The 24611-nt window shown below is 42.3% G+C and overlaps 1 protein-coding gene across 4 annotated transcripts in view; it reads right to left on the reverse strand.

The window, feature by feature from the left end:
• The window catches only part of SGCD (sarcoglycan delta), a 684711-nt gene that overhangs the window by 229069 nt on the left and 431031 nt on the right, over nt 1–24611 (reverse strand). For all 4 annotated transcript variants that reach the window (XM_063447832.1, XM_063447834.1, XM_063447833.1 and 1 more), the window contains one exon: nt 10662–10847. In XM_063447832.1, coding sequence (XP_063303902.1) covers nt 10662–10847 — 186 coding nt within the window. The remainder of the gene's footprint in view (nt 1–10661; nt 10848–24611) is intronic.

Here is a 24611-nt window from a genome sequence, read left to right on the forward strand (position 1 = left end):
AAGGGGTATCTACCATACCAGCGTTCGTAACATTCTATATGTCAAATTGTGAAACCAGATATGTGAGTGAATTCTGAGTGTTACATAAACCTTTATTTATAAACTCCACACCTGCTGTGTTAATCCTAAACTATGCTGCATTAACCCTGCATCTACAGGCTTTATCAAAAGTGTCGATAAAGCCTCTGGAGAGGAGAAACGCGTCAAGTGGGACACCCCCCTTTCTGGACATTTGTATACATACTTTTATATGTTATATTTTTTATAATAAATAGTCTATTTTTTAACATTTAGACATTTATCTTTTATTGTTTTTTACATCTTATGTCCTGCTGACTACCTGGTGCCATTATATCCTTAGGTGGGGATAGTACCACCCATGCTGTGACTACTAGAGCAGGTCTTGCTCTACAAATTGTAAGTACATTACTTTATCCTACTACCCTGGTTTTATAGTACTTACTACACTATCAGAGTGTTTCTCTCTTTTATCCCCGTTCTGCATCTGGAGGACCAATACCACCAATACCATCTTTACCATCCTGTATCCTTAGACGAGGATTATACCATCCACGCTGAACAAAGTAGAGCTCTTATATAGCTCTACCGTATGTGAGTGTTTTTCCTACAGTTACCCAGCACAAATATTTGCACTGTTATATACTGTATTGCACTATTATTTTCTCTTTGTTTCATTACCCCGAGGTATTTACCAACCTTTCCTCGCAGAGGTGTATGTACGTATTACTTTTGGGCGCAGTATACACCATATTTTATATTCTCTGTTTCACCAATACACAAGGTCTGGGAATCCTTGTATTGTATACAGCAGCCCTCACTAATTTATCACGTTATAGCGAGCGCCTATACCCTCTGTTTTTACTACACACAAATACACTCATGCATTTCAACGTACACACTACATACAAACCCCACCATTATATATAACTATACCACTGCATTCAAATACCACACAACACACAAATGCATGCTTGCATTCAAATAACAACAGTACATACGAACACACCCCTACATTCATTCACACATAGTCCATACAAAAACATCCTTACATTCAAACACACAAACACTGCTCAGTGTTAAATACATTTTAAAATATTGCGGTTGTTTTTTACATTTAAAGGGGGGGGCATACCAAAAATAGAAACCACCCCGGGTGCCAAATGCTCTAGGTACGCCCCTGCCAGGGGTGTTCCCCGGTGGCCTGCTTTATATTGTAGTTATTGTGCAGAATATAAATACAAACTAAACTATGTACAATCTTCACAATCTACTTAAAGTAACACGTGCTGTAGTGGATATGGTGCCAATGGTTTGACTTCTTACAATAGGTACTGCACCCTGCCTCCTCTTAGCTGGAAGCTATCTGTCTGAATTAAAGCGGCACTGTCATGCCGAACTTTCCTCAATCTCTTCCTCTTCTCCCCCTCTCTTTGGACCAGTTATTCTTTTCTTCCTGTCTGCTTTAGTTTTCTTTAAAATCATAAGACAAAGTAGGAACTCTTTGTCTTATGGAGAATTTCTCCACTTGACCAGCTCAAACCAGCGGAGGAGCAAAGTGTGCTTCATTTCCGCTGGTCAGAGCAATTTTACCATAATCCTTACCTTTCCTCTGTGTTCCCGCGATGCTTCCTGTCATTTTAGACGAAACTACCAAATTGCGTTCTAACTGAATGAGAACAGTATGTTCGTTTGTTTTAGAACGCAATTCGGCACTTTGTTCGGATCGGAATTTCATTCGAATTAATGAAACTCCGATCCTATTCATTGCTGTGGCTGCATCTTGCAGCCGCTTAGTAGATAACTCCCTAATTCCCACGGTATCAGGGAGCTATCTACTAAAAGGCTGAAAGACCTAAATTGGATGGAGGGGTGGGGGCAGGGGGAGGACAGAAGGTCCCCCCCATTATCATTATGGCCCCCACCCGCCGCCCAGGGTTGGGGGCTGGGGGGGGAGGACAGTAGGTCCCCCCCTTATTACTATTATGGCCCCCACCTGCTGCCCAGGGGTGGGGGCCGGGGGGGGGGAGAGAACAGTAGGTTCCCCCCCTTATTACCATTATGGCCCCAACCCGCCGCCCAGGGGTGGGGGCCGGGTGGGGGGAGGACAGTAGGTCCCCCCCTATTACCATTATGGCCCCCACCCGCCGCCCAGGGGTGGGAGGCGGGGGGGAGGACAGTAGGTCCCCCCCTCCTTATTACCATTATGGCCCCAACCCGCCGCCCAGGGGTGGGGGACTGGGGGGAGGACAGTAGGTCCCCCCCCCTCATTCCCATTATGGCCCTCACCCGCCGCCCAGGGGTGGGGGCCGGCGGGGGAGGACAGTAGGTCGCCCCCCCCCCTATTACCATTTTTTTTTACACTGAGCAGCCACAGGCTGCTCACTGTTTAGTGGATATGCCCCTACTCGCGGTATAGCGAGTAGGGGCATTCGGGAGATTTTAATCTCGCTTATGCTATTATGGGGGTTATATTGACCCCCATAGTGTGAGGGGGGACCTGGGGGGCTTATGAAGTGGTGGGGAGCACAGCTCCCTGCCGCTTCTGTCTTTACATATTACAAGGAGGGAGCTGCAAGCCGGTAGCTCCCTCCTTGTAATAAACCGAGCAAACAAACGAACACGGTGTTTGTTTGTTCGTTTGATTTTTTCTATTCATTCATTCGTCTGTCTGATGAATGAATGAATAGGTGAAATTCCCGTTCGCATGTCCAGGTGTTTCACTGGGCATGTGCGGGAATCTCACAGTCTGTCTAGTGTGGGCAGATGACGTGTCCCACAGGGACTTCACCTACCCACACAAAGATGGCGGCGCCCTGAATATAGATCGGGGCAGAAAATAAAGAATAAAAAATAGGTAATGTGGGGGGCTTAGGAGCATTTGGGGGTGACTAGGGGGTCGATTAGATGTAGTGGAGGCGGGAGGGGGGTTAAAAAAAACAAACGGGATTCGGCATGACAGTGCCGCTTTAAGAAAAGTAATGCAGGTGCAGGTGCTTGTAGTGTTCCTTTAAAACTAAAGATAGTGACCAAACATATTGCCATAACTGAAAACGTAGAAATTCCTCATAGAAAGTGGGCAGTCAGCAGGTACTCTGTGCTTGGAGTAAAGAGTCTGCCTTGCTCATGACTACTTTCCCACCTTGAGAATAATGATCTGCCCATGAAGCAAAATCCAGAGCATCTGGGGCAGTTTGGCAACTTCACAGCTATACGGAAGATAGAAGGGTGTAATAAGGAGTTTGGTTTTCACTACTAGGGCAAAGATAACAAAACCAATAAGCTCCAGCTCTTGGGCTAATAGCTATAGGGTTGGCTGAGCAAATTAGGAACCTTCTTATAAAACTTACCAGGAAAGGTTAAAGGAACTTAACATGTATAGCTTGGAGGAAAAGACAAGGCAGGGGGGATATGATAGAAACATTTAAATACATAAAGGGAATCAACACAGTAAAGGAGGAGACTATATTTAAAAGAAGAAAAACTACCACAACAAGAGGACATAGTCTTAAATTAGAGGGACAAAGGTTTGAAAATAATATCAGGAAGTATTACTTTACTGAGAGGGTAGTGGATGCATGGAATAGCCTTCCAGCTGAATTGGTAGAGGTTAACACAGTAAAGGAGTTTAAGCATGCGTGGGATAAGGCTATCCTAGATATAAGATAAGGCCAGGGACTAATGAAAGTATTTAGAAAATTGGGCAGACTAGATGGGCCGAATGGTTCTTATCTGCCGTCACATTCTATGTTTCTTAACAGCTGTTTTCACTGTTTTGCGAATATCTAGAATTTCCAGGTTGTGGGCAGCTCAGCAGTCATAAATCACAAACATGTAAACAATGCCCATACAAAACACTATGCATTACAAGAGTGCAGGGCCAGATTAAGAGCCCAGTGGGCCTGGTGCTGACAATTATGATGGGGCCTTATTAAAGAATCTTATCAACCAAAAACACTAAAACAATCATACCTCCCAAGCATCATGTATCTGATGGAGATGGTGTTGGAGGGAAACTCAAAGGATGCAGCTATACGAAAACACATGCTCTATGCTAATCTCTCTCTCATTTATGCTTTCATCTTTCAAGTAAATCCATATCCCCTAACAGCAGTGTCCAGTGAAGCAGGAAGTCAATGTGCAGGGTAAAAGAGTGTGCCACTGGCGCGAATCACGTGACCAGACCTGCAAAAAGGGGTGAACATGCCCAAAAAGGGGGCATTGTTTGTCCAAAGAGTTGGAAGGCCAGCCTGGTATGAATGCATGTCAGGCTGCCTGCCAATCATACAGGCTGTCCAACTAAGGGCATACCTTGCAGGCAGCACCCTGAGCTTGAAATAAATGCATCAAATGATGCGCCTACTCCCCGCTTTCTAAGGACTGTCCCCTAGCACTCACATGTCCACTTGTCTCCTTATCATCTTACTAGCAGGCAGAAGTTCCTGGTATATAGTCTGAGACAGAGAAAAGGTGTATGTAGTGCGTGTAGAAGAAAGGGGACATGCCACAGTGTTAGAGAGACCAAAGTCTGCATTACCTAAACTAATTTTATTGTCAGCCAGTCCACACAGGTTTTGTTCCCATGCATCCCTCTTAAGCTTCCAAACTTAAAGGGACACTATAGTCACCAGAACAACTACAGCTTATTGTATTTGTTCTGGTAAGTAGAATAATTCCTGCCAGGCTTTTTGCAGTAAACACTGTCTTTTCAGAGAAAATAACTCTGATGGCCACTCCTTAGATGCCTCCTGGGGCAGTACTGCCTAGTGTGCAGCACTGCCATACAGTGTCTCCACCCTCTGCATGCAGACACTGCACTTTCCTCATAGAGATGCATTGAATTAATGTATCTTCATGAGAAGATGCTGATTGGCCAGAGCTATGTTTGACTTGTGCTGGCTCTGCTCCTGATCTGCCTAGTTGACAGTCTCAGCCAATCCTATGGGGAAGCATTGTAATTTGCTCAGACCACCACTTCTGATGATGTCAGCAGACAGAGTCAGTTCAGAGGCAGATAGGACAGAGCCAGCAGCTACACACTTGAATACAAGTAAGAGTTTACTATATTTAGGGAGGCAAGAGGAGGCCAGGGGGGCTAAATCGTGGTTTTAACATAACAAGGTCAGAAATACATGATTGTTTTCCTGACCCTATAGTGTTCCTTTAAGCAAGAGTATGTGAAGAGTAGTTAGGGTTGCCACCTTTCTTTGAAAAAAAATACCAGCCTTATACATTTGTATAATTAATTAGTTATGTGTGACATCACATGATGTAAATCACAAGGAGTGACATAAGAGAAAATTCTGTAAAATCACCAACAAACTACTCACATTTGGATTCTGCTGTATAGATGGATTGCTCCCAGTGTCTCCCTGTCTCCCAGTGTCCCTATGTATCACAGTGTCAGTGTCCCCATGTCACCCAGTCCCCTAGTGTCTCAGTGTTTCCATTTCTCCCAGTGTCCCCATGTCGCACTGTGTCCCCATGTCACTGAGAGACCCGGGGACACTGGGAGACATGGGGCACTGAGACACTTGGGGACACTGGGAGACATGGAGACACTGAGTCCCTAGGGACACTGGGAGACATTGGGACACAGAGACACTAGGGACACTGAGACATGGGGACACAGACACTGGGAGACTAGGGGACACTGGGAGACATGGGGACACTGTGTCCCTAGTGTCTCTGTGTCCCAATTTCTCCCAGTGTCCCCTAGTGTCTCAGTGTCCCCATGTGTTCCCTAGTTTCTCAGTATCCCCCCATGTCTCCCTGCTGCCTTTCCCCCCATCCCTCACTTACCTGAGATGTAGAGCTGATGTCTCGACTCTCTGTGCTGTGTAGGTGCTCCTCCACGGATCAGTGAGTAGTAGAGAGAGGCAGGGAGGGATATGCTGTTACTTTCTATCCCTGCCTGTCCCCACACACAGTGACCCCTACTGGCCGGCGCTGGTAGAGTAATGCAGAGTAATTTCCGTTCATACTGAGAAAAATACCTGCATTTGTATTGCTGGTATTACTGCAATACTGGCACTGGCCAGGCAGCCTCAAATATGTTAATCCGGCCCTGCAAGAGTGTGGTATTAAAATCCGCTACAGAATTATTTGTCTACAGTAAAGGACGCTAGGCTAAATGAAACTACTTTGTTCTCAATACATCCCCACACGGTGGCTTTAATTACAAGGCGAGGCGTGCTCCCTGCAGAGACATTGGGTTTACTAGCAAAATGATGATATTTGCACAAACTCCTTCCTGAATCTCATTCCTTGTGCACGTGTCTCTGTCCCACGGGGATAGATGTCAAAATATCAACCCTTTATGTTGTTCAGCGCTTTTCTGAGCCATGATTTAAGTCATTAGCTGAGACACAAAGTCCGTAATACTTGCTATGCTTTTCCCAAACAATAGTGCCCCCTGGAAGATCTGGTGCTGTAACGACCCCTTACAGTGTCAAATGTTTGATGATATCACAATGATTTTCTGTGCAGGGCTCTTTTGCATGGTAATCTATAGCTGTGTGTACCCAAGTCTACAGATTTATAAGAATCTTAATTGTGTTCTTTGCATATCCAGCTGTGTTTTAAAAGCTGAGCAGTGACCTGGGTTGCGCATACTATGCAATAAACGTTTCACTGCACATTGCACGTCTTCAGGACCGGCATGCAGATTGCACCCCAAAGGTGCAATTTGGGGTGCATATCGCTGCCAAAAAAAAAGGGAGGATATTCCACAGGTTTACAACATTACCTTTATTTCATAACTACATTAGTTAGCAGCTATAACCGTTTTTTATCAGGGTTATTTGCTAAAGTAACAATTGTTGCGAATTCAAAGGGAATTCAATTTACTTTGAATTATTTAGTGTTCACTTTAGTAGATAACCATGTATGTGTTTTTGTCCCTTTGTAGCAATAAGTGGAAAATGGAAAAACGTTCTTGAAGGTCATACATATTATTTAATGCAATGGTTATGTTATCTAGCCTTGAAGCCCACATGCTTTAATTTAAACTATGCTGTGCCAAAAACCCCGCCACAAATAATGGCGTTACAGGGATTACTCCAACCATAACCACCAGAGCTGTAGATCCAATCCTACAAGCCATTCATTGGCCTAAAGCATCAGCTGACTGCTTTCAGCCAAAGAATGAAATTTTGTGTGTCAAATTTGCACAGACTTGATATTAGTGAGCCTAGAACTCTAGTACTTACTTTTCTATGAATGGTGAGCTCCTGGTTGGCTTAGAGTGTCAGGGGACCACTCCAAGCTAATGATCAGCACCTCTGGCCAATGCTGCCCTAGCCTTAAGTTTCCTAGGATTTCAGAGAGCTGAAGGACAGAGGGGCAGAGTGACCCATCGCTGGAGCACAGAATTTGGGGTTAAGACGTTCATGAGCAGTTTAACCCCTGAAGGTAAGCCAGCGCCCTTGCAGCATAAAAACATAATTTAGATGACGTTCTTATGGTGTTCTCTTGTGCCGCTAGAGAGGTAACTTTTATCTTTTGCATATTCCACCCTCAATGTCAGCCCAGATCAGAAATGGTAGCTGAACTCTTCGGCACAACAAGACAAACAACAATCCCAGATAATTGTTTAATCTCTCCAGGCACAGAGAGCAAGGGTTAATCCCTGATGCATACATTAACTGTTCTGTGTGTATTGTGTGTATACTGGATATATTGTACTATTCTGCGCTGCAGAGCTCCTGCTACATATAACATTCAAAGTGTGCTTATTAAAGCTCCCACCATTTATGAAATTAAAATTGTGATTCAAGCTATTGGTGTATGAATCCTGATGTACCGTTCAGTTTCCACAGTGCATATCCTGCTCATTGCACTCCATGATGCTATTGCTGTATATATTGCTCCGTGCTGTGCCCCCTGGAGATTTTGTTCTTTAAACTCCTCACTATGCCCCCGGGAGCTGCCACTCAGTATAGGCTTCTCACTGTGTCCCCTGTTGCTTCCTCTCTTTATAAATTCCTCACTGTGCCCCCCTACTGTTTATGTTATTTAGAACAGACTTATCACCGGGATCCCTGCAGTTGCTACCATTGGAGGCTGGACAGTAGGGGTAAGTGGGGCAGCACCCCATCGCCAAGTGATTAGAAAGAAACTTTTTTTTTTTTTTTATCATTGCTGTACTTTCTTCCCTTCCTTATTGATGGCTGCAGAGGCTTCTGAGAATCTGAGCAATTAATTATGGCAGCATTGTGACGTTTAAAAACAAAAACAAAAAGCAAAACCCATGCCCCATACTTCAGTTATAGGTTACTCAGACTTGCCTAGCCTGATATCTGACATTACTTCTGCCTGAAGAAGTGGTTTTATCAGAGTCCATACAGATGTTCAAACAGCAACTAGATGCATACTTGCAAAAACAGAATATTCAAGGATATCATTTTTCAATGTAGGGTAATAGCTTCTTGATCCAAGGATTAATCTGACTGCCATTCTGGGGTCAAGAAGGATTTCTTTCCTAGTTTGTTGCAAAATTGGAAGCAGTTCAGACTGGGGTTTTTTTTTGCCTTCTTTTGGATCAACAGCAAAAAACAAATGTGAGGAAGGCTGAACGTGATGGATGCAAGTCTTTTTTCAGCTATGTAACTATGTAACCCAATAATGTTGCATCGATCCTAGAGAGACCAACATATTTTGTTTTCTAGAACTGTAATTGGGAAATAACTTCAGGAGGTGGAATCAGACAATTTTGAATGGGTAATGATACAAATATAAATATTAAATATAGTTTGAGGCTAAGTGGATAAATGGGCATGACCCATCACATCAGGGGGTGGAGTCAAATTCTGGGTGTACAGTCCATACGCAAGAGTACAGAATGAGGTCTGTGGAAGACCCTGTGAGCAGTGGCGTACGTACCGCGGTCGCAGGGGTCGCAGCTGCGACCGGGCCCGGCACTCCAGGGGGCCCGGCTGCCCTGCGGCCCCCCCGCGACCGGGTAGCAGCTGCCATGCTTTGCGGCCCCGGCCCATGCTGTCAGGGCCACCCGATGGACATGGATTGTAAGGGGGCCCGGTCTGCGCTGAGCGCTTTAAGTGCTCAACCGGGCCCCCTGTGATGAGATCATCACACGCTGGGAGGAAGTGACCGCACGTCACTCCTCCCAGCATACTGAGAGCCCGCGCGGGAGGAAACTGAAAGGAGGAGGGAGTCAGAGTGGGAACTCTGACTCCCATCAGGCTGAGCCACCACTGGACCCACACATGGTAGGAAACATTTTGTGTATTTGTGTCTCTGTATGTGTGTGTGTATGTCTGTGTCTCTGTATGTGTGTATGTGTGTATGTATGTCTGTGTATGTGTGTATGTATGTCTGCATGTCTGTGTATGTGTGTATGTATGTCTGCATGTATGTGTGTATGTATGTCTGTGTCTCTGTATGTATGTCTGTGTCTCTGTATGTGTGTATGTATGTCTGTGTCTGTGTGTATGTCTGTGTATGTGTGTGTGTATCTGTATGTATGTTTGTGTCTCTGCGTGTATGTATGTCTGTGTCTTTGTCTCTGTATGTGTGTGTGTGTGTGTATCTGTATGTATGTCTGTGTATGTATGTTTGTGTCTGTGTCTCTGTATGTGTGTATGATTGTGTGTCTGTGTCTCTGTATGTGTGTATGATTGTGTGTCTGTGTCTCTGTGTGTGTGTGTCTGTTTCTGTATGTGTGTATCTGTATGTCTGTGTATGTATGTGTGTCTGTGTGCATGTATGTGATTGTGTGTGTGTCTCTGTATGTGATTGTGTGTGTCTCTGTATGTATGTGTCTGCGTGTGTGTCTCTGTATGTATGTTTCTGCCGGGGGTGTGTGTATGTGTTTGTGTCTGTATGTATGTGTCGGGGGGGGGGGGGGGCCCACAGTCAGGGGGGAGAGGTTCACGGTAGGGGGGGGGCCACGGATCAGTTTCGCACCGGGGCCCCATGGAGCGTGTGTACGCCACTGCCTGTGAGACTGCAGGGTCTTCCACACATAGTCTCGCAATTGTTCTGTACTGTGCTACTTGCATCTTTTGTGCAAGATGATGCCAGTTCCCAGGGCAGAACCTCTAAGCAGTACAAAAGATTTCCAAAGACCAGCAAGTACACGAGTGTACAATGTAGTCTCATATATATCTTTTGACTGAGTTGGAATTGTAGAGAAATTCCAAAACAGTCAAAAAGAGCTTTCCGTAAAAATTCTGTCTTTATGTAAAGCGCAAAAGTTTAAACCTTACTTATCTTGGAGAAACCTTTGCTATAAACTCCACCAAACCACACCTTACTTTAGTAATTCAAGATGGCAATCATTGCTCCCTGCACCTCCTTAAGTCGACGGATGTTTAAAATGCTGTATGCCATGAAAGATCGTATTTCTATAATCCAGAATATGCAAGTGCATGTAGCGTTATTACTTTTTAGATTTCCTGCCCACATTTCGAAGATAAAATTCTAACTACATTAAATGTAGTTAAAGACATGGGATAACCTTGAAAATTGACTACCTACAGCTTCTGCTGTGTAATAATCCTCTAACTGCATCTTTTCTATGGCACAAATCAGCAAATGAATTCTGTTTGCAGTAAAGAATGCTCCCCTTAACATGCTTGCTTGCAATCTTAACTCCATAGCTGGTTTCCATGGTTACTTACAATAGTAAAGTTCATGACTTTAAGGATCCAGATTGTCATGGCGAGATTCACCAGGATGAGTATCATCAGGAGAAGGACGAAGAAGTACAGGCATCTCTTCCTCCAGCCGTAAATCCCCACCTTGTACACGTGGGGTCCCTCGTTGCTGGAGATCGTGCTCCTGTGTGTGTACTGTTCCTGAGGCATCTGTAATCGGTACAAAGAGAGACACATTCTGAATGTTACAAGAAAAATCTCTGCATGACTGTTCCCGACATGACCAGAATGCAATGCCAACATGCTACAAAGACAAACTGCTACCAAGCTTCATTTATTTAAATGTGGGTAGTTGTACGGGCTATACATGCTGAAAATGATTGGATTCTAGAATGTTCAGTGTGCTACCTTTTGTTCTTAGTAATTCCAATCGTTTAAAAAGGAAGTCTCTTGCCATGTATAGAAATGTGTACAATTTGTATATTTTACAGAAAGCACTTTATATATCATACATTCTGAGGTGCACCATATAATACACATTCTGTGTTACTGTTTTCCATTTTTTTTCCTTACCACATCCTGGCAATGGAGTTGCTGTCTTTTCTAGCAGAGATAAACTGCCATTTAGAATTGTGATGGAGTCACCTACATGTAAAATTGCTAATCGTAAAGAACTTTATTTTCGCAAAATGTACTGCATTCCCTTGTCAGGTCTCCACAATTTAGGGGGAAAACCTTAACCTTTTTGAAACATCTGTCCAATTCACCTATTATATCAGTGTTGCGTTCTCAGCTTAAATTCTTCAAAATGTTTCTATATTTTAGTTTATATTTACCACAATTCACTGTGGAGAGAATAAAATTGCCCATCATATATGAGGCAATATGGTATAACAATAACAAGTCAGGACCCTCATGAGATATGAGACATCACAATCTACCTCCTCTGCTATTTACCACAATATTGTATGATGGAGCAGAAATAACAGTAAAATAATAAACCCCAAATATACAAAACATGCAGAGTTGAATACAGTGATTGAAGAAACACACGGCGGAAAGAGATACAGGCACACATACAGCAAAGCACACACTCAGATAGCTCAAACTACTAACAGACAGGTTAAAGCTCGTCTCCAGTAGAATTCACGTCAGTGGTAGCTCTATTCTTTGAAATATATGTTATATAATAAAAATACGACAAAAAACAAAATGCTATCCAAAATGGAGCCATATGGTGTTATTTAATGTGTTCTGCAATTACATGTAAAATTGTACGGAGCTTCCAGTTTAAACCTTTTATTCTAACCCTCATTAAAAATAAATAAACACATGTATTTTAGAGGGAAAGTGGTTGCATGTCCCTGACGCAAAATACACCGCACAATGTGGCAGCTATTTACATAAACAGAAAGTTGTGGTGAATTGAGAACCAATTAGTAAAATGAAAGTCGAAATAGCAGTCTTGGGAAAAATTCTGTCTTGACAGATTTCAGGTCTGATATCAGGAGAAGAAAGGAGTGGGCATGGATGGCAAATTGAAGCATCATTCAGGGTGCATAAGTACTACGTTTATAGGTTGCCTATAGGCCAAGTGCTGCTAAATGCCCTTAAACTGTCCAAAAATGCAGTGTGCTAATAATACAGTACTTACACTACTATTTAGTCCTCCCAACATCAGGTAAAAAAGCCAAGGTGCCAGGGAGAGAAATGAAGGAAAATTAAATGTGACACAGAAAGATCATGTTACTTGTTGGAGTTGGAGATCTTTCTAGATTGGGACACTATAGTCACCAGAACAACTACAGCTTATTGTATTTGTTCAGTTGAGTGTAGTCAGTCCCTGCAGGGTGACTTTTCAGAGAAAAGGCAATGTTTACATTACTGCCTAGTAACATCTCTAGTGTCCACTCCTCAGACGACTACTAGAGGTGGTTTCTGGGCAAGTGCTGCACAGTGTGCAGCACTAACATTCAGCATCTCCACGCTCTGCATGAAGACACTGAACTTTTCATTGGACCTTTTTTCCCATAGATGTGCATTGATTTAATGAATCTCTATGAAAAGATGCTAATCGGCCAGGGTGGTGTTTGGCTCCCCTTACCCACTCCCCCCCACCCCACCTCCTTGGCTGAGATCATCAGAATGGACAATCTCAGCAAATCCAATGCTTTCCTATGGGAAAGCATTGTGACTGGCTGAGATCATCGATTCTGATTATATCAGCCAAGGAGGCAGGATGGGAGTGGAGCCAACCACTGCCCTGGCCAATCAGCAGCTCCTTATAGAAATGCATTGATTGATAAGACAAGTTTTTATTACATTTAAGGGTAGCAAGGGGGGCAGGGGGCTAAATGGTGTACACTTTGTATTCCTAACCCTATAGCATTCCTTTAACTTAAAGGAAAATATAGTACCATGAAAGCAACATTGTTTTCCTGGCTATAGCTCCCTATAGTGCCCTCCTATGTCATAATGTCATGCCCTCTCCCCCCCCCCCCCCCCCCCCCCCCCCGTTGTTCAGAAGTAAGTTCCCTTCTGTCACTTACCTGAGTCCAGTTGTCCCGGGCGGGGGAGAGCTAATGCGCACATGCTGCAATGGCTGCACTCACATTGCTTTACTATAGGGTTTCGGGTGATGCTGGATGTCCTCATGCATAGCGTGCATGGTGGTCCGTCATCTGTCTGCAGTTCCTTGCCCGTGATATGACTTCCTCACAGAGCACCATACCAAAAGGCCTGTGGTAGCACCAGGGGCCCACCAGACAAACAGAAAATCCACCAGACCACCTAGGCATATATGATTGCCCACCTTTATGCGCAGGCGTTAAGCAGCAGGGTGGCAAATGTAATAATGGAAAAAAAAATAAAAATAAAAGGCATTTCTGTTTGGGTAGACTTTGCTTAAGACAGCCTCCCCAGATACTGTGTCAGCCCCCATACATTATCACTCCCTCACTCACCATGCCACAGTCACTCATTCCTAACCAAGTCACAGTCACCAACCCTTCCCCCTATCACAATCACTTACCCTCATTCTCTTACACTCATCCCCAAACGTGTTACACTAACCACCCTGTCATACTAACCCTGTACCATTCACCTCTCAACCCTGTAACACTCAATGCCCCTGACACACGCCACCCACTCACAACACACGCCACCCACTCACCCCCAAACCTTGTCACACTCAGACACCCACCAAATCTCACACTCATCCCCCTCACCCTGTTACACTCACTCCCTTAAGTCTGTCACACTTACTCCCTTCACCCCTCTAACCTAGTCAAACCCTTCACCCTGTCAACACAAGCAACTATTACACATATGTTCCCAGACACACACAAATACACTCAGGCAGATACACAATGCCAGGGACACAAACACACTCATTCAGAATTGCACACACACTTGCAGACACATACACAGTTCCACAATGCCAGAAACACATATTAAGTCAGAAATGCGCATGAACACTCTCAGTTACATACACAGGGACACAATGCTAGAAACACACTCAGCCCCCCATACAGCTCTCAGGCTCCTCCACACACACAAAACTCAGCCACTACACACACTCTGACACCCACCACTTACAGAACCAATGTTCAGGGCTCTAGGAGTGGGCCCCAATCTGGCACCCTGCCTTTGGTCATAAGCAGCCTTAAACCAGCTGTTTTCATGCATGTGTTCAGTTGCGGTATATCTTAAAATAGCTTGCAAGATACCCTTTTCCCCAGAAGAGACTGTTAGTTAATAATCAGAGGATTCTCATTGAAATTAGTCCACATGTGCATTCACTGCACGGTGTTAGGAAAGAAAGTTGTTGTGGTCTGAGGTCTGACAAGAGTTATGTGGAGGGAGGCAGACTCGCTTAAGTACAGGGCGCCTGTAACTTCCATTTGCTCAAGAGAGCTAACAGAAGGAGTAAGAAACCTCCCTGACTGATTGACAACCATGGGTTGATGTTTAATTAATTAATAATAAAATTGCTGATTTCTCATAGAAATCTGCACTTTTAAAGTGGCTTTATCATGGGATACTCCTCACTCATGCACCCAGCAAACTGAAATGATTTATGGGTATGGAGAGGTCCTTTTAGTAAGAAGTAAAAGGCATGTAATGGTTTCTATTAAAGGGCCACAATAGTCACCAGAACAACTACAGCTTATTCAATTTGTTCTGGTGAGTAGAATCATTACCCTCAGGCTTTTTGCTGTAAACACTGTCTTTTCAGAGAAAATGCAGTGTTTACATTACAGCCTAGTGATAACTTCACTGGCCACTCCTCAGATGGCTATTAGAGATTCTTCCTGTGTCATGGCTGCCTAAAATGCATCCAAACATTCAGTGTCTCCACCCTCTGCATGCAGACACTGAACTTTCCTCATAGAGATTAATTTATACAATGTATAATATGCCTCCACCCACTCAGATCTGCTGTCAGCAGAGCACAGGGCAGCACTGTGCACAGCATCCTGTGATTCAGTATCTCCTCCCTCTGCATGCAGACACTGAACTTTCCTCATAGAGATTCATTGATTCAATTCATCTCTATGAGGAGATGCTGATTGGCCAGGGCTGTGTTCTAATTGTGCTGGCTCTTCCCCTGATCTGCCTCCTTGTCAGTCTCAGCCAATCCTATGGGGAAGCACTGTGATTGGATCAGGCTACCACTTCTGATGATGGCGGTGGGCAGGTCTAAAGGAAACAGGGACAAGGTAAACAGATGCAGACTTGAATACAAGTAAGTGGCTAGATGGTGGTTTTAACATTTTAGGGTCAGGAATACATGTTTGTGTTCCTGACCCTATAGTGCTCCTTTAAGAGAGATTGAAATGCTCGCAGTTGGAAGACAGTTGTTTTTTTTTGTTTAGCTCTGTTGTCTAATGTATAAATGCCTTCTACAATCTCCCCAAGCAGCCCATGTTAAAAGAATTGCTGCATCTGCAGTAAACATACATTTTTATATGAATAACAAGAGAAAGGAGATTAGAAAAGGGATTCATATAGTACAGGAGCAGAAATAAAAACAAATGTAGCACTGTGCACATATAATTGTTTATATTGTTAATCCCAGGAGATTATTTACCTTTTTGTACTAAAGTGTTAACGTTTTTGAAGCCAAGAACCATAAAGTTTGTGTTTTTACCACTTCCTAATTCAGATTTCAGCTAATGATGGTCCTGCTGTGCAGTACGCCAATGGTTCCTGATACAGTCCTCAAGGCACACCAGTGGTTGAGGTTTTCCAGTATCAGTGTAGGAACGCAAATGTGAATGTCTAAATCCTGGTCTGCTGCTGTACCCTGAGGACTGGGTTAAAAACACGTATCTAGTGAGCACTCGGCAAGTCGGCTAGAACAAGGACAATTAATTAAAACACCATCTTGCTGCTGATAGCCTTAGCTATCCGGATAAATCCATATCATTCAACATGTACAAAAAAACAAAACATAAACAAGCAAGCAGGTACTCTATGGGACTTTTTAAAAAATGTTTGAGATACACTGTCTGATAAGATCTGAGAATCCTTTCATCCTGCTACATGAAGATCTTCATGATTACATTGAATAAATTGTGAAATATTTACAGGACATTTTGTTTCATTTTATGCTATTGAAAGTTTTTTATTGCTAGTTTACAGCATATCAGCATATCAGTTAGTCCTAATTTTGGAGCGCTAACACTGTGCTGATTTATCTATTTAACTGTTCAAAGGAGAGAACTTTGTATGTTAGCATCTTGAAGAATTAGTGTAGATTTTTATTATTTATTTGTGATATTGAAAGAGGCTTGTTGCCAATAATAGCAAATGAGTCATTATTGCCTAAATTGTGCATTTAGTTCATTTTTTTAATTGTTATATCTAGAAACTTTCATAGTTAGCATCCAAATCAAATCAGCACTGTCACCACCTCACCTCCCCCTTCCCCCCCCACCCTCCCTCCCTCAAAAAATAAATAAATAAATAAATATGTATTTCATAAAGATAGAATCTTTATTAAATACTCATATTGATTGGGTTGGAAGTTCACTGAAATTCCAACCTAGTCAAGAGATATACTGAGACAAACAAGAGACTACATTGTCTCTGTATATTTCCTATGACTGACATTTCTAGACACTGGAAAGAGCTACCACAGTCTAGAAGCTTCAATCCCCCCAGAAGCAGGGAACTTGCTTTACCTAAGAGGATCACACGATCTCGCAGGATCCTCCATAGATCTCAATTTTATACTCCAAGGCAAGCACAAGAATAGAGCAGTGACTTTGGCTCCCAGCACTGAAGAGGACCTGCTGGAAGGAGATGGCAGCACCCATGAGGGACAGGTTCAATAGAACCTACCTTTCCCTGCCCTCCAAGCCACCAGACCCCCAGCAGCGCTATCACCGTCAGGGGTCTTTACAAAGTGATAGTGCCACTTGAAATTTGCTATTCCTTTAAGAACATTCATTAACCTCTTAAGGACCAAACTTCTGGAATAAAAGGGAATCATGACATTTCACACGTCATGTGTCCTTAAGGGGTTAAATAATGCCTGGCCCCTTATCGGCTTCTAATGTACAGTTGTAACAAATATTATTCAACCCCCATTGAAAATCAAGGTTATTGTTAAAATTGACAGACTTTGAGCTGTTTGCAATGAAGAATCAAGCAAAAGCAATTGAAATAGCTCAACACAACAAGTGCTTCAAGTGGTTTCCCAAATTCAACTGAAAATACAACTTATAATGACATCTCCAGTCTCAAAATTATTCAACCCCTTTATGGCAAATGTCTTTAGTACTTAGTAGAGCACCCTGATACTGTTATGACCTGCTCCAATGAAATGCATAGCCAGACACCAGCTTCTGGCAGCGTGCCTGAAGAATCTTAGCACTCTGTTAATGGGCAATGGTCTCCAGTTCAGTACTATTCTTGGGTTAGCGTGCTGAAACCACCTTCTTTAAATGCCACCAGAGATTTTCTATGGGGTTCAAGTCAGGTGACTGTGATACCCACTGTAGAACTTTCCAGGACTTCTGCAGCAACCAAACCTTGGTGGAATTTGAGGTATTCTCGGGAAGGTCCAATAACGCACAAGCTTCAGCTTCCTCAGATGGCATGAAGTTTTCTCTTAGGATTTCCTGATACTTCAATGCATCTATCTTGCCTTCCACACACTGCAGATTTCCAGATCCAGATGGTGCAAAGCAGCCCCAGAGTATCACCAAGCCACAACCATGCTTGACTGCATATATAATGTTCTTTTCAGCATATACTTCATTCCTTCTTTTTCCTCCAGTTATATCACTGATTAATTGGGACGAACAGTTCCAGTTTTGTTTTATTGCTCCACAGAATAGCATTACCAAACGAAAACTTCTGTGGCTTATTTATATGATTTGTAGTATATTGGAGCCGACTTTTCTTTTGTTTTTGGGACTAGTGGTCTACGTCTTTGAGTTCTGGTATGGAATCCTTCTGCATTTAGTATGCATCTTACTGTGCTCACTGAAACCTCAGTGCCTGTTGCTACCAAGTTGTGCTGCAGGTCTTTTTCGCAACCTGCCTTCTCAGAAATCTGGTTGCAGCCTTTGATAGCTTCCTTTTTCTGCCTCATCCAGATAATGTAACCATTGTTCCTTCAACTTTAAACATGCAAACTAGGCTTCCAATGGTGTCTCTAGGAACATTCAGTGCCTTTGCTATCTTTTTTTTACCTGTTCCTTGTTGTGAAAGGTGATTATCTCTTCTCTTAACTTTGTGGACCATTCTTTTGAATTAGCCATAATTCTAACATGCAGTTCAATGTGACACTCAACAAACCCCTAGCCATTTCCGGTATTTCAAGTGTTCCAGCTCAAGCATACCTGGTGCAACCAATAAAGCACTTGGTTAGTTGCATCGGGCGTGCTTGAGACATCTATTTGCATAATTGTGCTGTTATGAGGGATTTTATACAGGGGATTGAATACATTTGAGACTGGAGAAGTCATTATAAATTGCATTTTCAGTTTAATCAGGGGAAACCACTTGAAGCATTCATTGTGTTGAGCTACTACAATTGCTTTTGTTTGATTTGTTCATCGCAAACAGCTGAAAGTCTGTACATTTTGACAATAAACCTGATTTTCAGTGGGGGTTAAATAATTTTGATTACGACTGTATATTAGCAAGAATGTCATGTTAGTTAATAGCCGCTACTTATAGCAGATTGCTTTACAGCTTGCAAGAAAATCTTCCCTACAAAACACATAATTATATGACAGTTTATTGTACAGCCTGATTGATAGGAAGGCTTGAAAACATTTAATTCTCACATTTTTTTCATTAATGTCACAACACACAGAAGATTTGCATGCCTTAATAATGTACAATACAATATAGGCACATGAGTACTGTCACACTGACAAAAGGGAGCACTATACCTTCTTATATTAATAAATAATGCCTAGGAGAACCAGCATGCATTTCAAAGAACAAATGAGGACAGCTTGAAAAAAAAAAAAAAAACACTGCAGTACATATCATAAATAAATGAAAACTATTTGTTTATTGACTAACAAATTCTGATTGTTTGAACATCGTAAACAATAAAACTTACTAACGCGACCCAAAACATGTTTACAGTGTTGATAAAGAGCACACTCCCAAGCTGTTTTTTATCTGTGGTTCTCTAAGTACCCAAAAAATCCTAACTTAAAGAAGTGGTTTTGGTATATAGATTATGCCCCTGAAGTCTAACTGCTCAGTTCTTTGCCATTTATTTATTGGTCACAATATTTACTACTCTCCTTTTTACAGAGCACAGACTAATGGTTGATATAGCTAGCTGGCACAGAGGCAGCCAAAATGTACTGCTATGTATGTGTGTGTGTGTGCTGTTTGTCATTGGATGTAACAGTCCCTGGTCATTCTGGGAAAAAGCTTAACACATGCTCACAATGTTCAAACAGCCATTGTGTGATTTTACCCACTCACTTATACTGGGGGGGAGGGGGCGTTAGAGAACAGAAGAACATTTATAGCCATTGAAATCTCCTTCTGTCCTACAACTAAATGACAGCAGCTGACATGCCTCCACTGTCCCACATTTAGTAAGGGAGTACAAACAATAATTACCCTATACATTCCTGATTTGTAGATATAAATAGGACTTATCTGGGTCCTCAATACCCAACTAGCAAAAACAAAATATATAGACAGATACAGAATAGAAACAATAGGACAGTATTGTGAGTACACCATGGTAATATAATTGGGTTAAGTTATCTAACAAACCACTTTTGATTGAAGGCATATTACTTTAAATCACTTCTGCTAAGAGGCCAAATGACAGTCTCTTCTCATTAATTACAGGACATGTAGAAAAAAAAAAAAAAAAAAGAAATTATAGTGCAAAGCTTCCATATAAAATCACAAACTTTAATGCAAGTTACACTCACAAGATACATGTTTTTATTCTACATGTCTTATGAATTCAAATACATCAGCACAAAGGCAGGAGTTGCAAACAGGATGGGATACCAATTGCACACTCCACATAAATCAGGGGTATCTCTTTTCTTCACCCATAGTGCATACTTAAAGGGACACTATAGTCACCTGAACAACTACAGCTTAATGTATTTGTTAAGGTGCGATCTATAGCTCCCTGCAGGCAATCTAATGTAAACACTGTATTTTCAGCGAAAATACAGTGTTTACATTGATTGATAGGAATACCTCCAGTGGCCGTCACTCAGACGGCCACCAAAGGGACTTCCTATCATGCAGGGCCCTAAAAAGGCCCTGTACACGTCAGACGTATTAAGATACGTCTGACGTGTGCAGGAGAGAGAAGGCACTGTGTGCGCGCCTTCTCTCTCCAGCCTGTCAGAGAGGAGAGGGGGCGGGCAAAAACCGCGAGCTGAGCTGTCAGTCAGCTCAGCTCGTGGCCGCGCACACCGCGCGCATGCGCGGTAGTGCACTCAGGACTTCAGAGGGCGGCATGAATGCCGCCCTCTGAAGTCTGTGCGCATGTGTGGTGAAGTCGCGCATGCGCACAAAGGAGCAATGACGCTTCTCTCAGAGAAGCATCCTACTGGGCCCCGCAATTTTGTCATTTTGACGAAAAAGGGGGCGCGGCATGGCTGGGAGCTCTGCGCTTGAACGGAGGTAAGTTTTTAATATAAAAAAGCATCGAAAATGATTTTTTATATTTGAAAGTACATATAAAAGCAAGAAGGAAGGCTGGGGGACCTATCTTTCTTGCTTTTATATGTAGACTATAGAGTCCCTTTAATAAAACCATGAAGCCCTATGCGTTTCGTTTAATTTGATTTTCTTCATGGGCAAGTCAGTTCATGTCTCCGTTAGAAAGCAGCATCATGTAACCCTTTGGCTCTCCACTCAAAATATTGTTGCCATACCAACTATGTTTTCCTGGTCACAAAATGCTCATTCATGATGATGTGGAGTACATATAAAATGAACAATGCATGACTTCTCTTTTGGGTCATGGGCACATACATGAGATTGATTCGTGAAAGGGCTGGCAAGGAGGCAGGCTAACAGGCCAGGAGGACAACTCCTAATGACAGGTTGTGAGCTGCAACAAATATTTGCATTTGCATGTTTAAAAAGCAGTAGGTGTGTTGGGATACACAGTACTGCAACAGGCTGGATATATTTGTGATAGTATGCAGCATAGGGTGCACACAAGAAGAATACCAAAGCTAAAACCACAAGCTTTTGAAATGTCACCAGATAATCCCACATCTCTACCTAAACATCTATTGTGTGTGCAAGAGGACATCTGTGCCGCTGCACCTAAGTACTCTGGTCTGGTGGTCTGGACAGTGGAACAGGAGTTCTCTTCTTCAGAATTCTTTACTCAACTGGTGTTCTTAAAGTGGGAAGGATACATTTTTGTCAGTGTGTGTCATAGATTATACTTCTCTGCTCCACAGCTATGGTTATATTTTAATTTGCTATACATATACCTAAATCATAAATAAATGTTTTATAGATAAGTGCTGACTATGATTTACTATTCAATACATTTTTTACCTAATTTACTTTAAAAAAAAAAATAATAATTTTAAAAAAATCAGGGTGCACATCCAAATAAGATGTGTGATGTATGCCTGTAAAACTCATTGTAATACTGGAACTTGTGAAATTAATGAAAGAGAAAGCTCTCATCCTTCCACTCCTGACAGTTGGTAATTAAGAACGGTGGGAGGAGGTCAACTCAGCAGAGAGGACGTGGAGGAAATCCATACACACTCCTTCCACCCCTTTCTTTTGCTATGACTACTACAGACATGTCCTAACTTTTACAATAAACTATAGAAAAAAGATAAATGCGGTTTAAAATACTAGCAGAACGGCAAGCCCTGCAAGAGATAGTATATATAGGCAGGAGAGAAAGCTAAAAGTGGAGACACTAGCTTCCCTACTCTGCTGTGCCTTTGAGGGCCCTGGAAGAGCCTTAACGGCAAAACGCACGTCTGGACGTTATTTGTATGGTGTGGCTTCTATGTCTAGGGAAGACCTGCTTTAACATATTCAGACTATACCACCCATACAAGATTTATTATTATTTTATTTTATATAATTTATCAATTTATTTATTTAGTTCTGTGATTTCTTATCATCCTGCATTTACTCTACTTAGAGGAGGGGAGGTGGTTACTAGTACCTTTTAAGGGGTGCCCTCGAAGGCACAGCAGAGTAGGGAAGCTAGTGTCTTCACTTTTAGCTTTCTCTCCTGCCTATATATACGATCTCTTGCAGGGCTTGTCGTTCTGCTAGTATTCAAACCACATTTAGCTTTTTCCCTCCTCTCTATTTATTAGACTAGCAACATTTGTATCTTTTGCTAGCAGTTACATTTGCTGTTATTTTGAATCTACTTTTTGCAGTATTTCCTCTTACTTCTAACTACCACTGACTCACAGAGAGATATTATTGAATTCTTATTATTTATTTCTGTTATATCTTTATGTTATCCAAATAATAGGGTTATATTTCTTTATTATTTTATTTTTTTCCTTATGTGATTTAGGAGCTTTATTTACTCCTATTTAAGCAGAAGCTATATTGACTCTGTTCATTCTTATTATTTATTACATTCAAATTGTTTACACTATATTAATTAAAAGTCACGTTTTATCTGGGTTACTCGTCTTTCAGAATGGTTCACCTACTTAATGGCTCACCCTTTTGCTGCTTCTCTCTATTCTTTAGTTCATTGATCATGGGGGTCATTCCCACCCCCCAACTTAGAGTAACCTGACACCTTCTCCCTGGTAGTTTTTTTTTTTCTATCTCTATATTTCACTAACTTTTACAATAGTTCAGTCTAAAACCTGAATTTTAGAAGAAATTTAGTAACAGCAATAAAAAAAAACGTTGTGACTTATATAGCTATGTACAACAGCACCAATGCTGCACAGCCAGCTGCTATTGTCCACCACATCTGCCGTGTTTCTCGCTAGCTGAACCGTGCTGCTGTTAGAGACCACATCTACCTTGATACTGGCCACAGCAGCTGAAGAGCCATGATATCCATATGCACAGACACCCCTGCCTCTAATAACTTACGTATAACTCCTAAAAACAGCAAAGCACACAGTATGTTGCCTACCTTTCAGTATACAGCTAGGGACGCAGAAGGGTCGAAGCCCCAAGTGAAATTAAAGCTCATGGATTCTCCAGGATTCAGCTAGAAGGCATAAACTAGAATATTTTTACTGCCTGTCTCACATTTTCCAGTAACAAACTTACAGCCAAGTCTCTGCCCAGCCCCCTAGCTTTTCCTGAACTGTGTTCTGTCTCTCTTTCTTTTGAAGCCTTTGCATTACACAGATACACTCCCAGGCCCAGCCAGAGCTCCCAAACTCGGCTTCCTGCAATACTGTAAAAGGGGAACACATGTTTTTTGTTACAGAACATTCTATTTGTTCTTCTGTATGCCTGAGGCCCATTCACACAAAGCTGAGTAAATGAAATATACATCTTTAAGGGTACATGAACAAACTGGAGTACATTTGATATATAAATATATAAACATTAGAACTAGGTTTTTTTCAGAAATGAGAATGTTTTTAGGTAAAATTATAGGACATATGTCTTTGTATTTTATTTACATATTATTTAAATATTGTATCAACATATTTAAAGGACCACTCTACTAGTGCCAGGAAAGCATACTCGTTTTCCTGGCACTAGAATGCCCTGAGGGTGCCCCCACCCTCAGGGACCCCCTCCCGCCCGGCTCTGGAAAGGGGAAAGGGGTAAAAACTTACCTTTTTCCAGCGGTGGGCGGAGAGCTCTCCTCCTCCGATCCTCCTCTCCTCCTCCCCGTCGGCTGAATGCGCACGCGCAGCAAGAGCTGCGCGCGCATTCAGCCGGTCACATAGGAAAGCATTCACAATGCTTTCCTATGGACGCTTGCGTGCTCTCACTGTGATTTTAACAGTGAGAATCACGCAAGCGACTCTAGCGGCAGTCAATGAGACAGCCACTAGAGGAAATAGGGGAAGGCTTAACCCATTCACAAACATAGCAGTTTCTCTGAAACTGCTATGTTTATGAAAAAATGGGTTAACCCTAGAAGGACCTGGCACCCAGACCACTTCATTAAGCTGAAGTGGTCTGGGTGCCTAGAGTGGTTCTTTAAGGACGGAGCCAATTGTACAAGTTGTGATCAAAACAAAACGTAAACAAAACCTGGCATTTGCGCTATATGTCTGTTCAACCATAATTCACCTCTCTCATATTAAGTGCACCCACACTTATTACATATCATTTTGTTCAGGAGAAACAGGGCTTTCATGTCATATCACATATGAATATATGAAACATAATTTAATGTGAATAACATCTAAAAAAAAGTGTGGGAAATTAAGAAAATTTGCTATTTTTCAAGTTCTGCATGACATTTTATCTGTGAATGTTATAATACTGTTGGATTTTACTGCAATACAATACACATATTTG

This window comes from Pelobates fuscus, chromosome 3, assembly GCF_036172605.1.
Source record: "Pelobates fuscus isolate aPelFus1 chromosome 3, aPelFus1.pri, whole genome shotgun sequence".
In the NCBI taxonomy this organism is placed as follows: domain Eukaryota; kingdom Metazoa; phylum Chordata; class Amphibia; order Anura; family Pelobatidae; genus Pelobates; species Pelobates fuscus.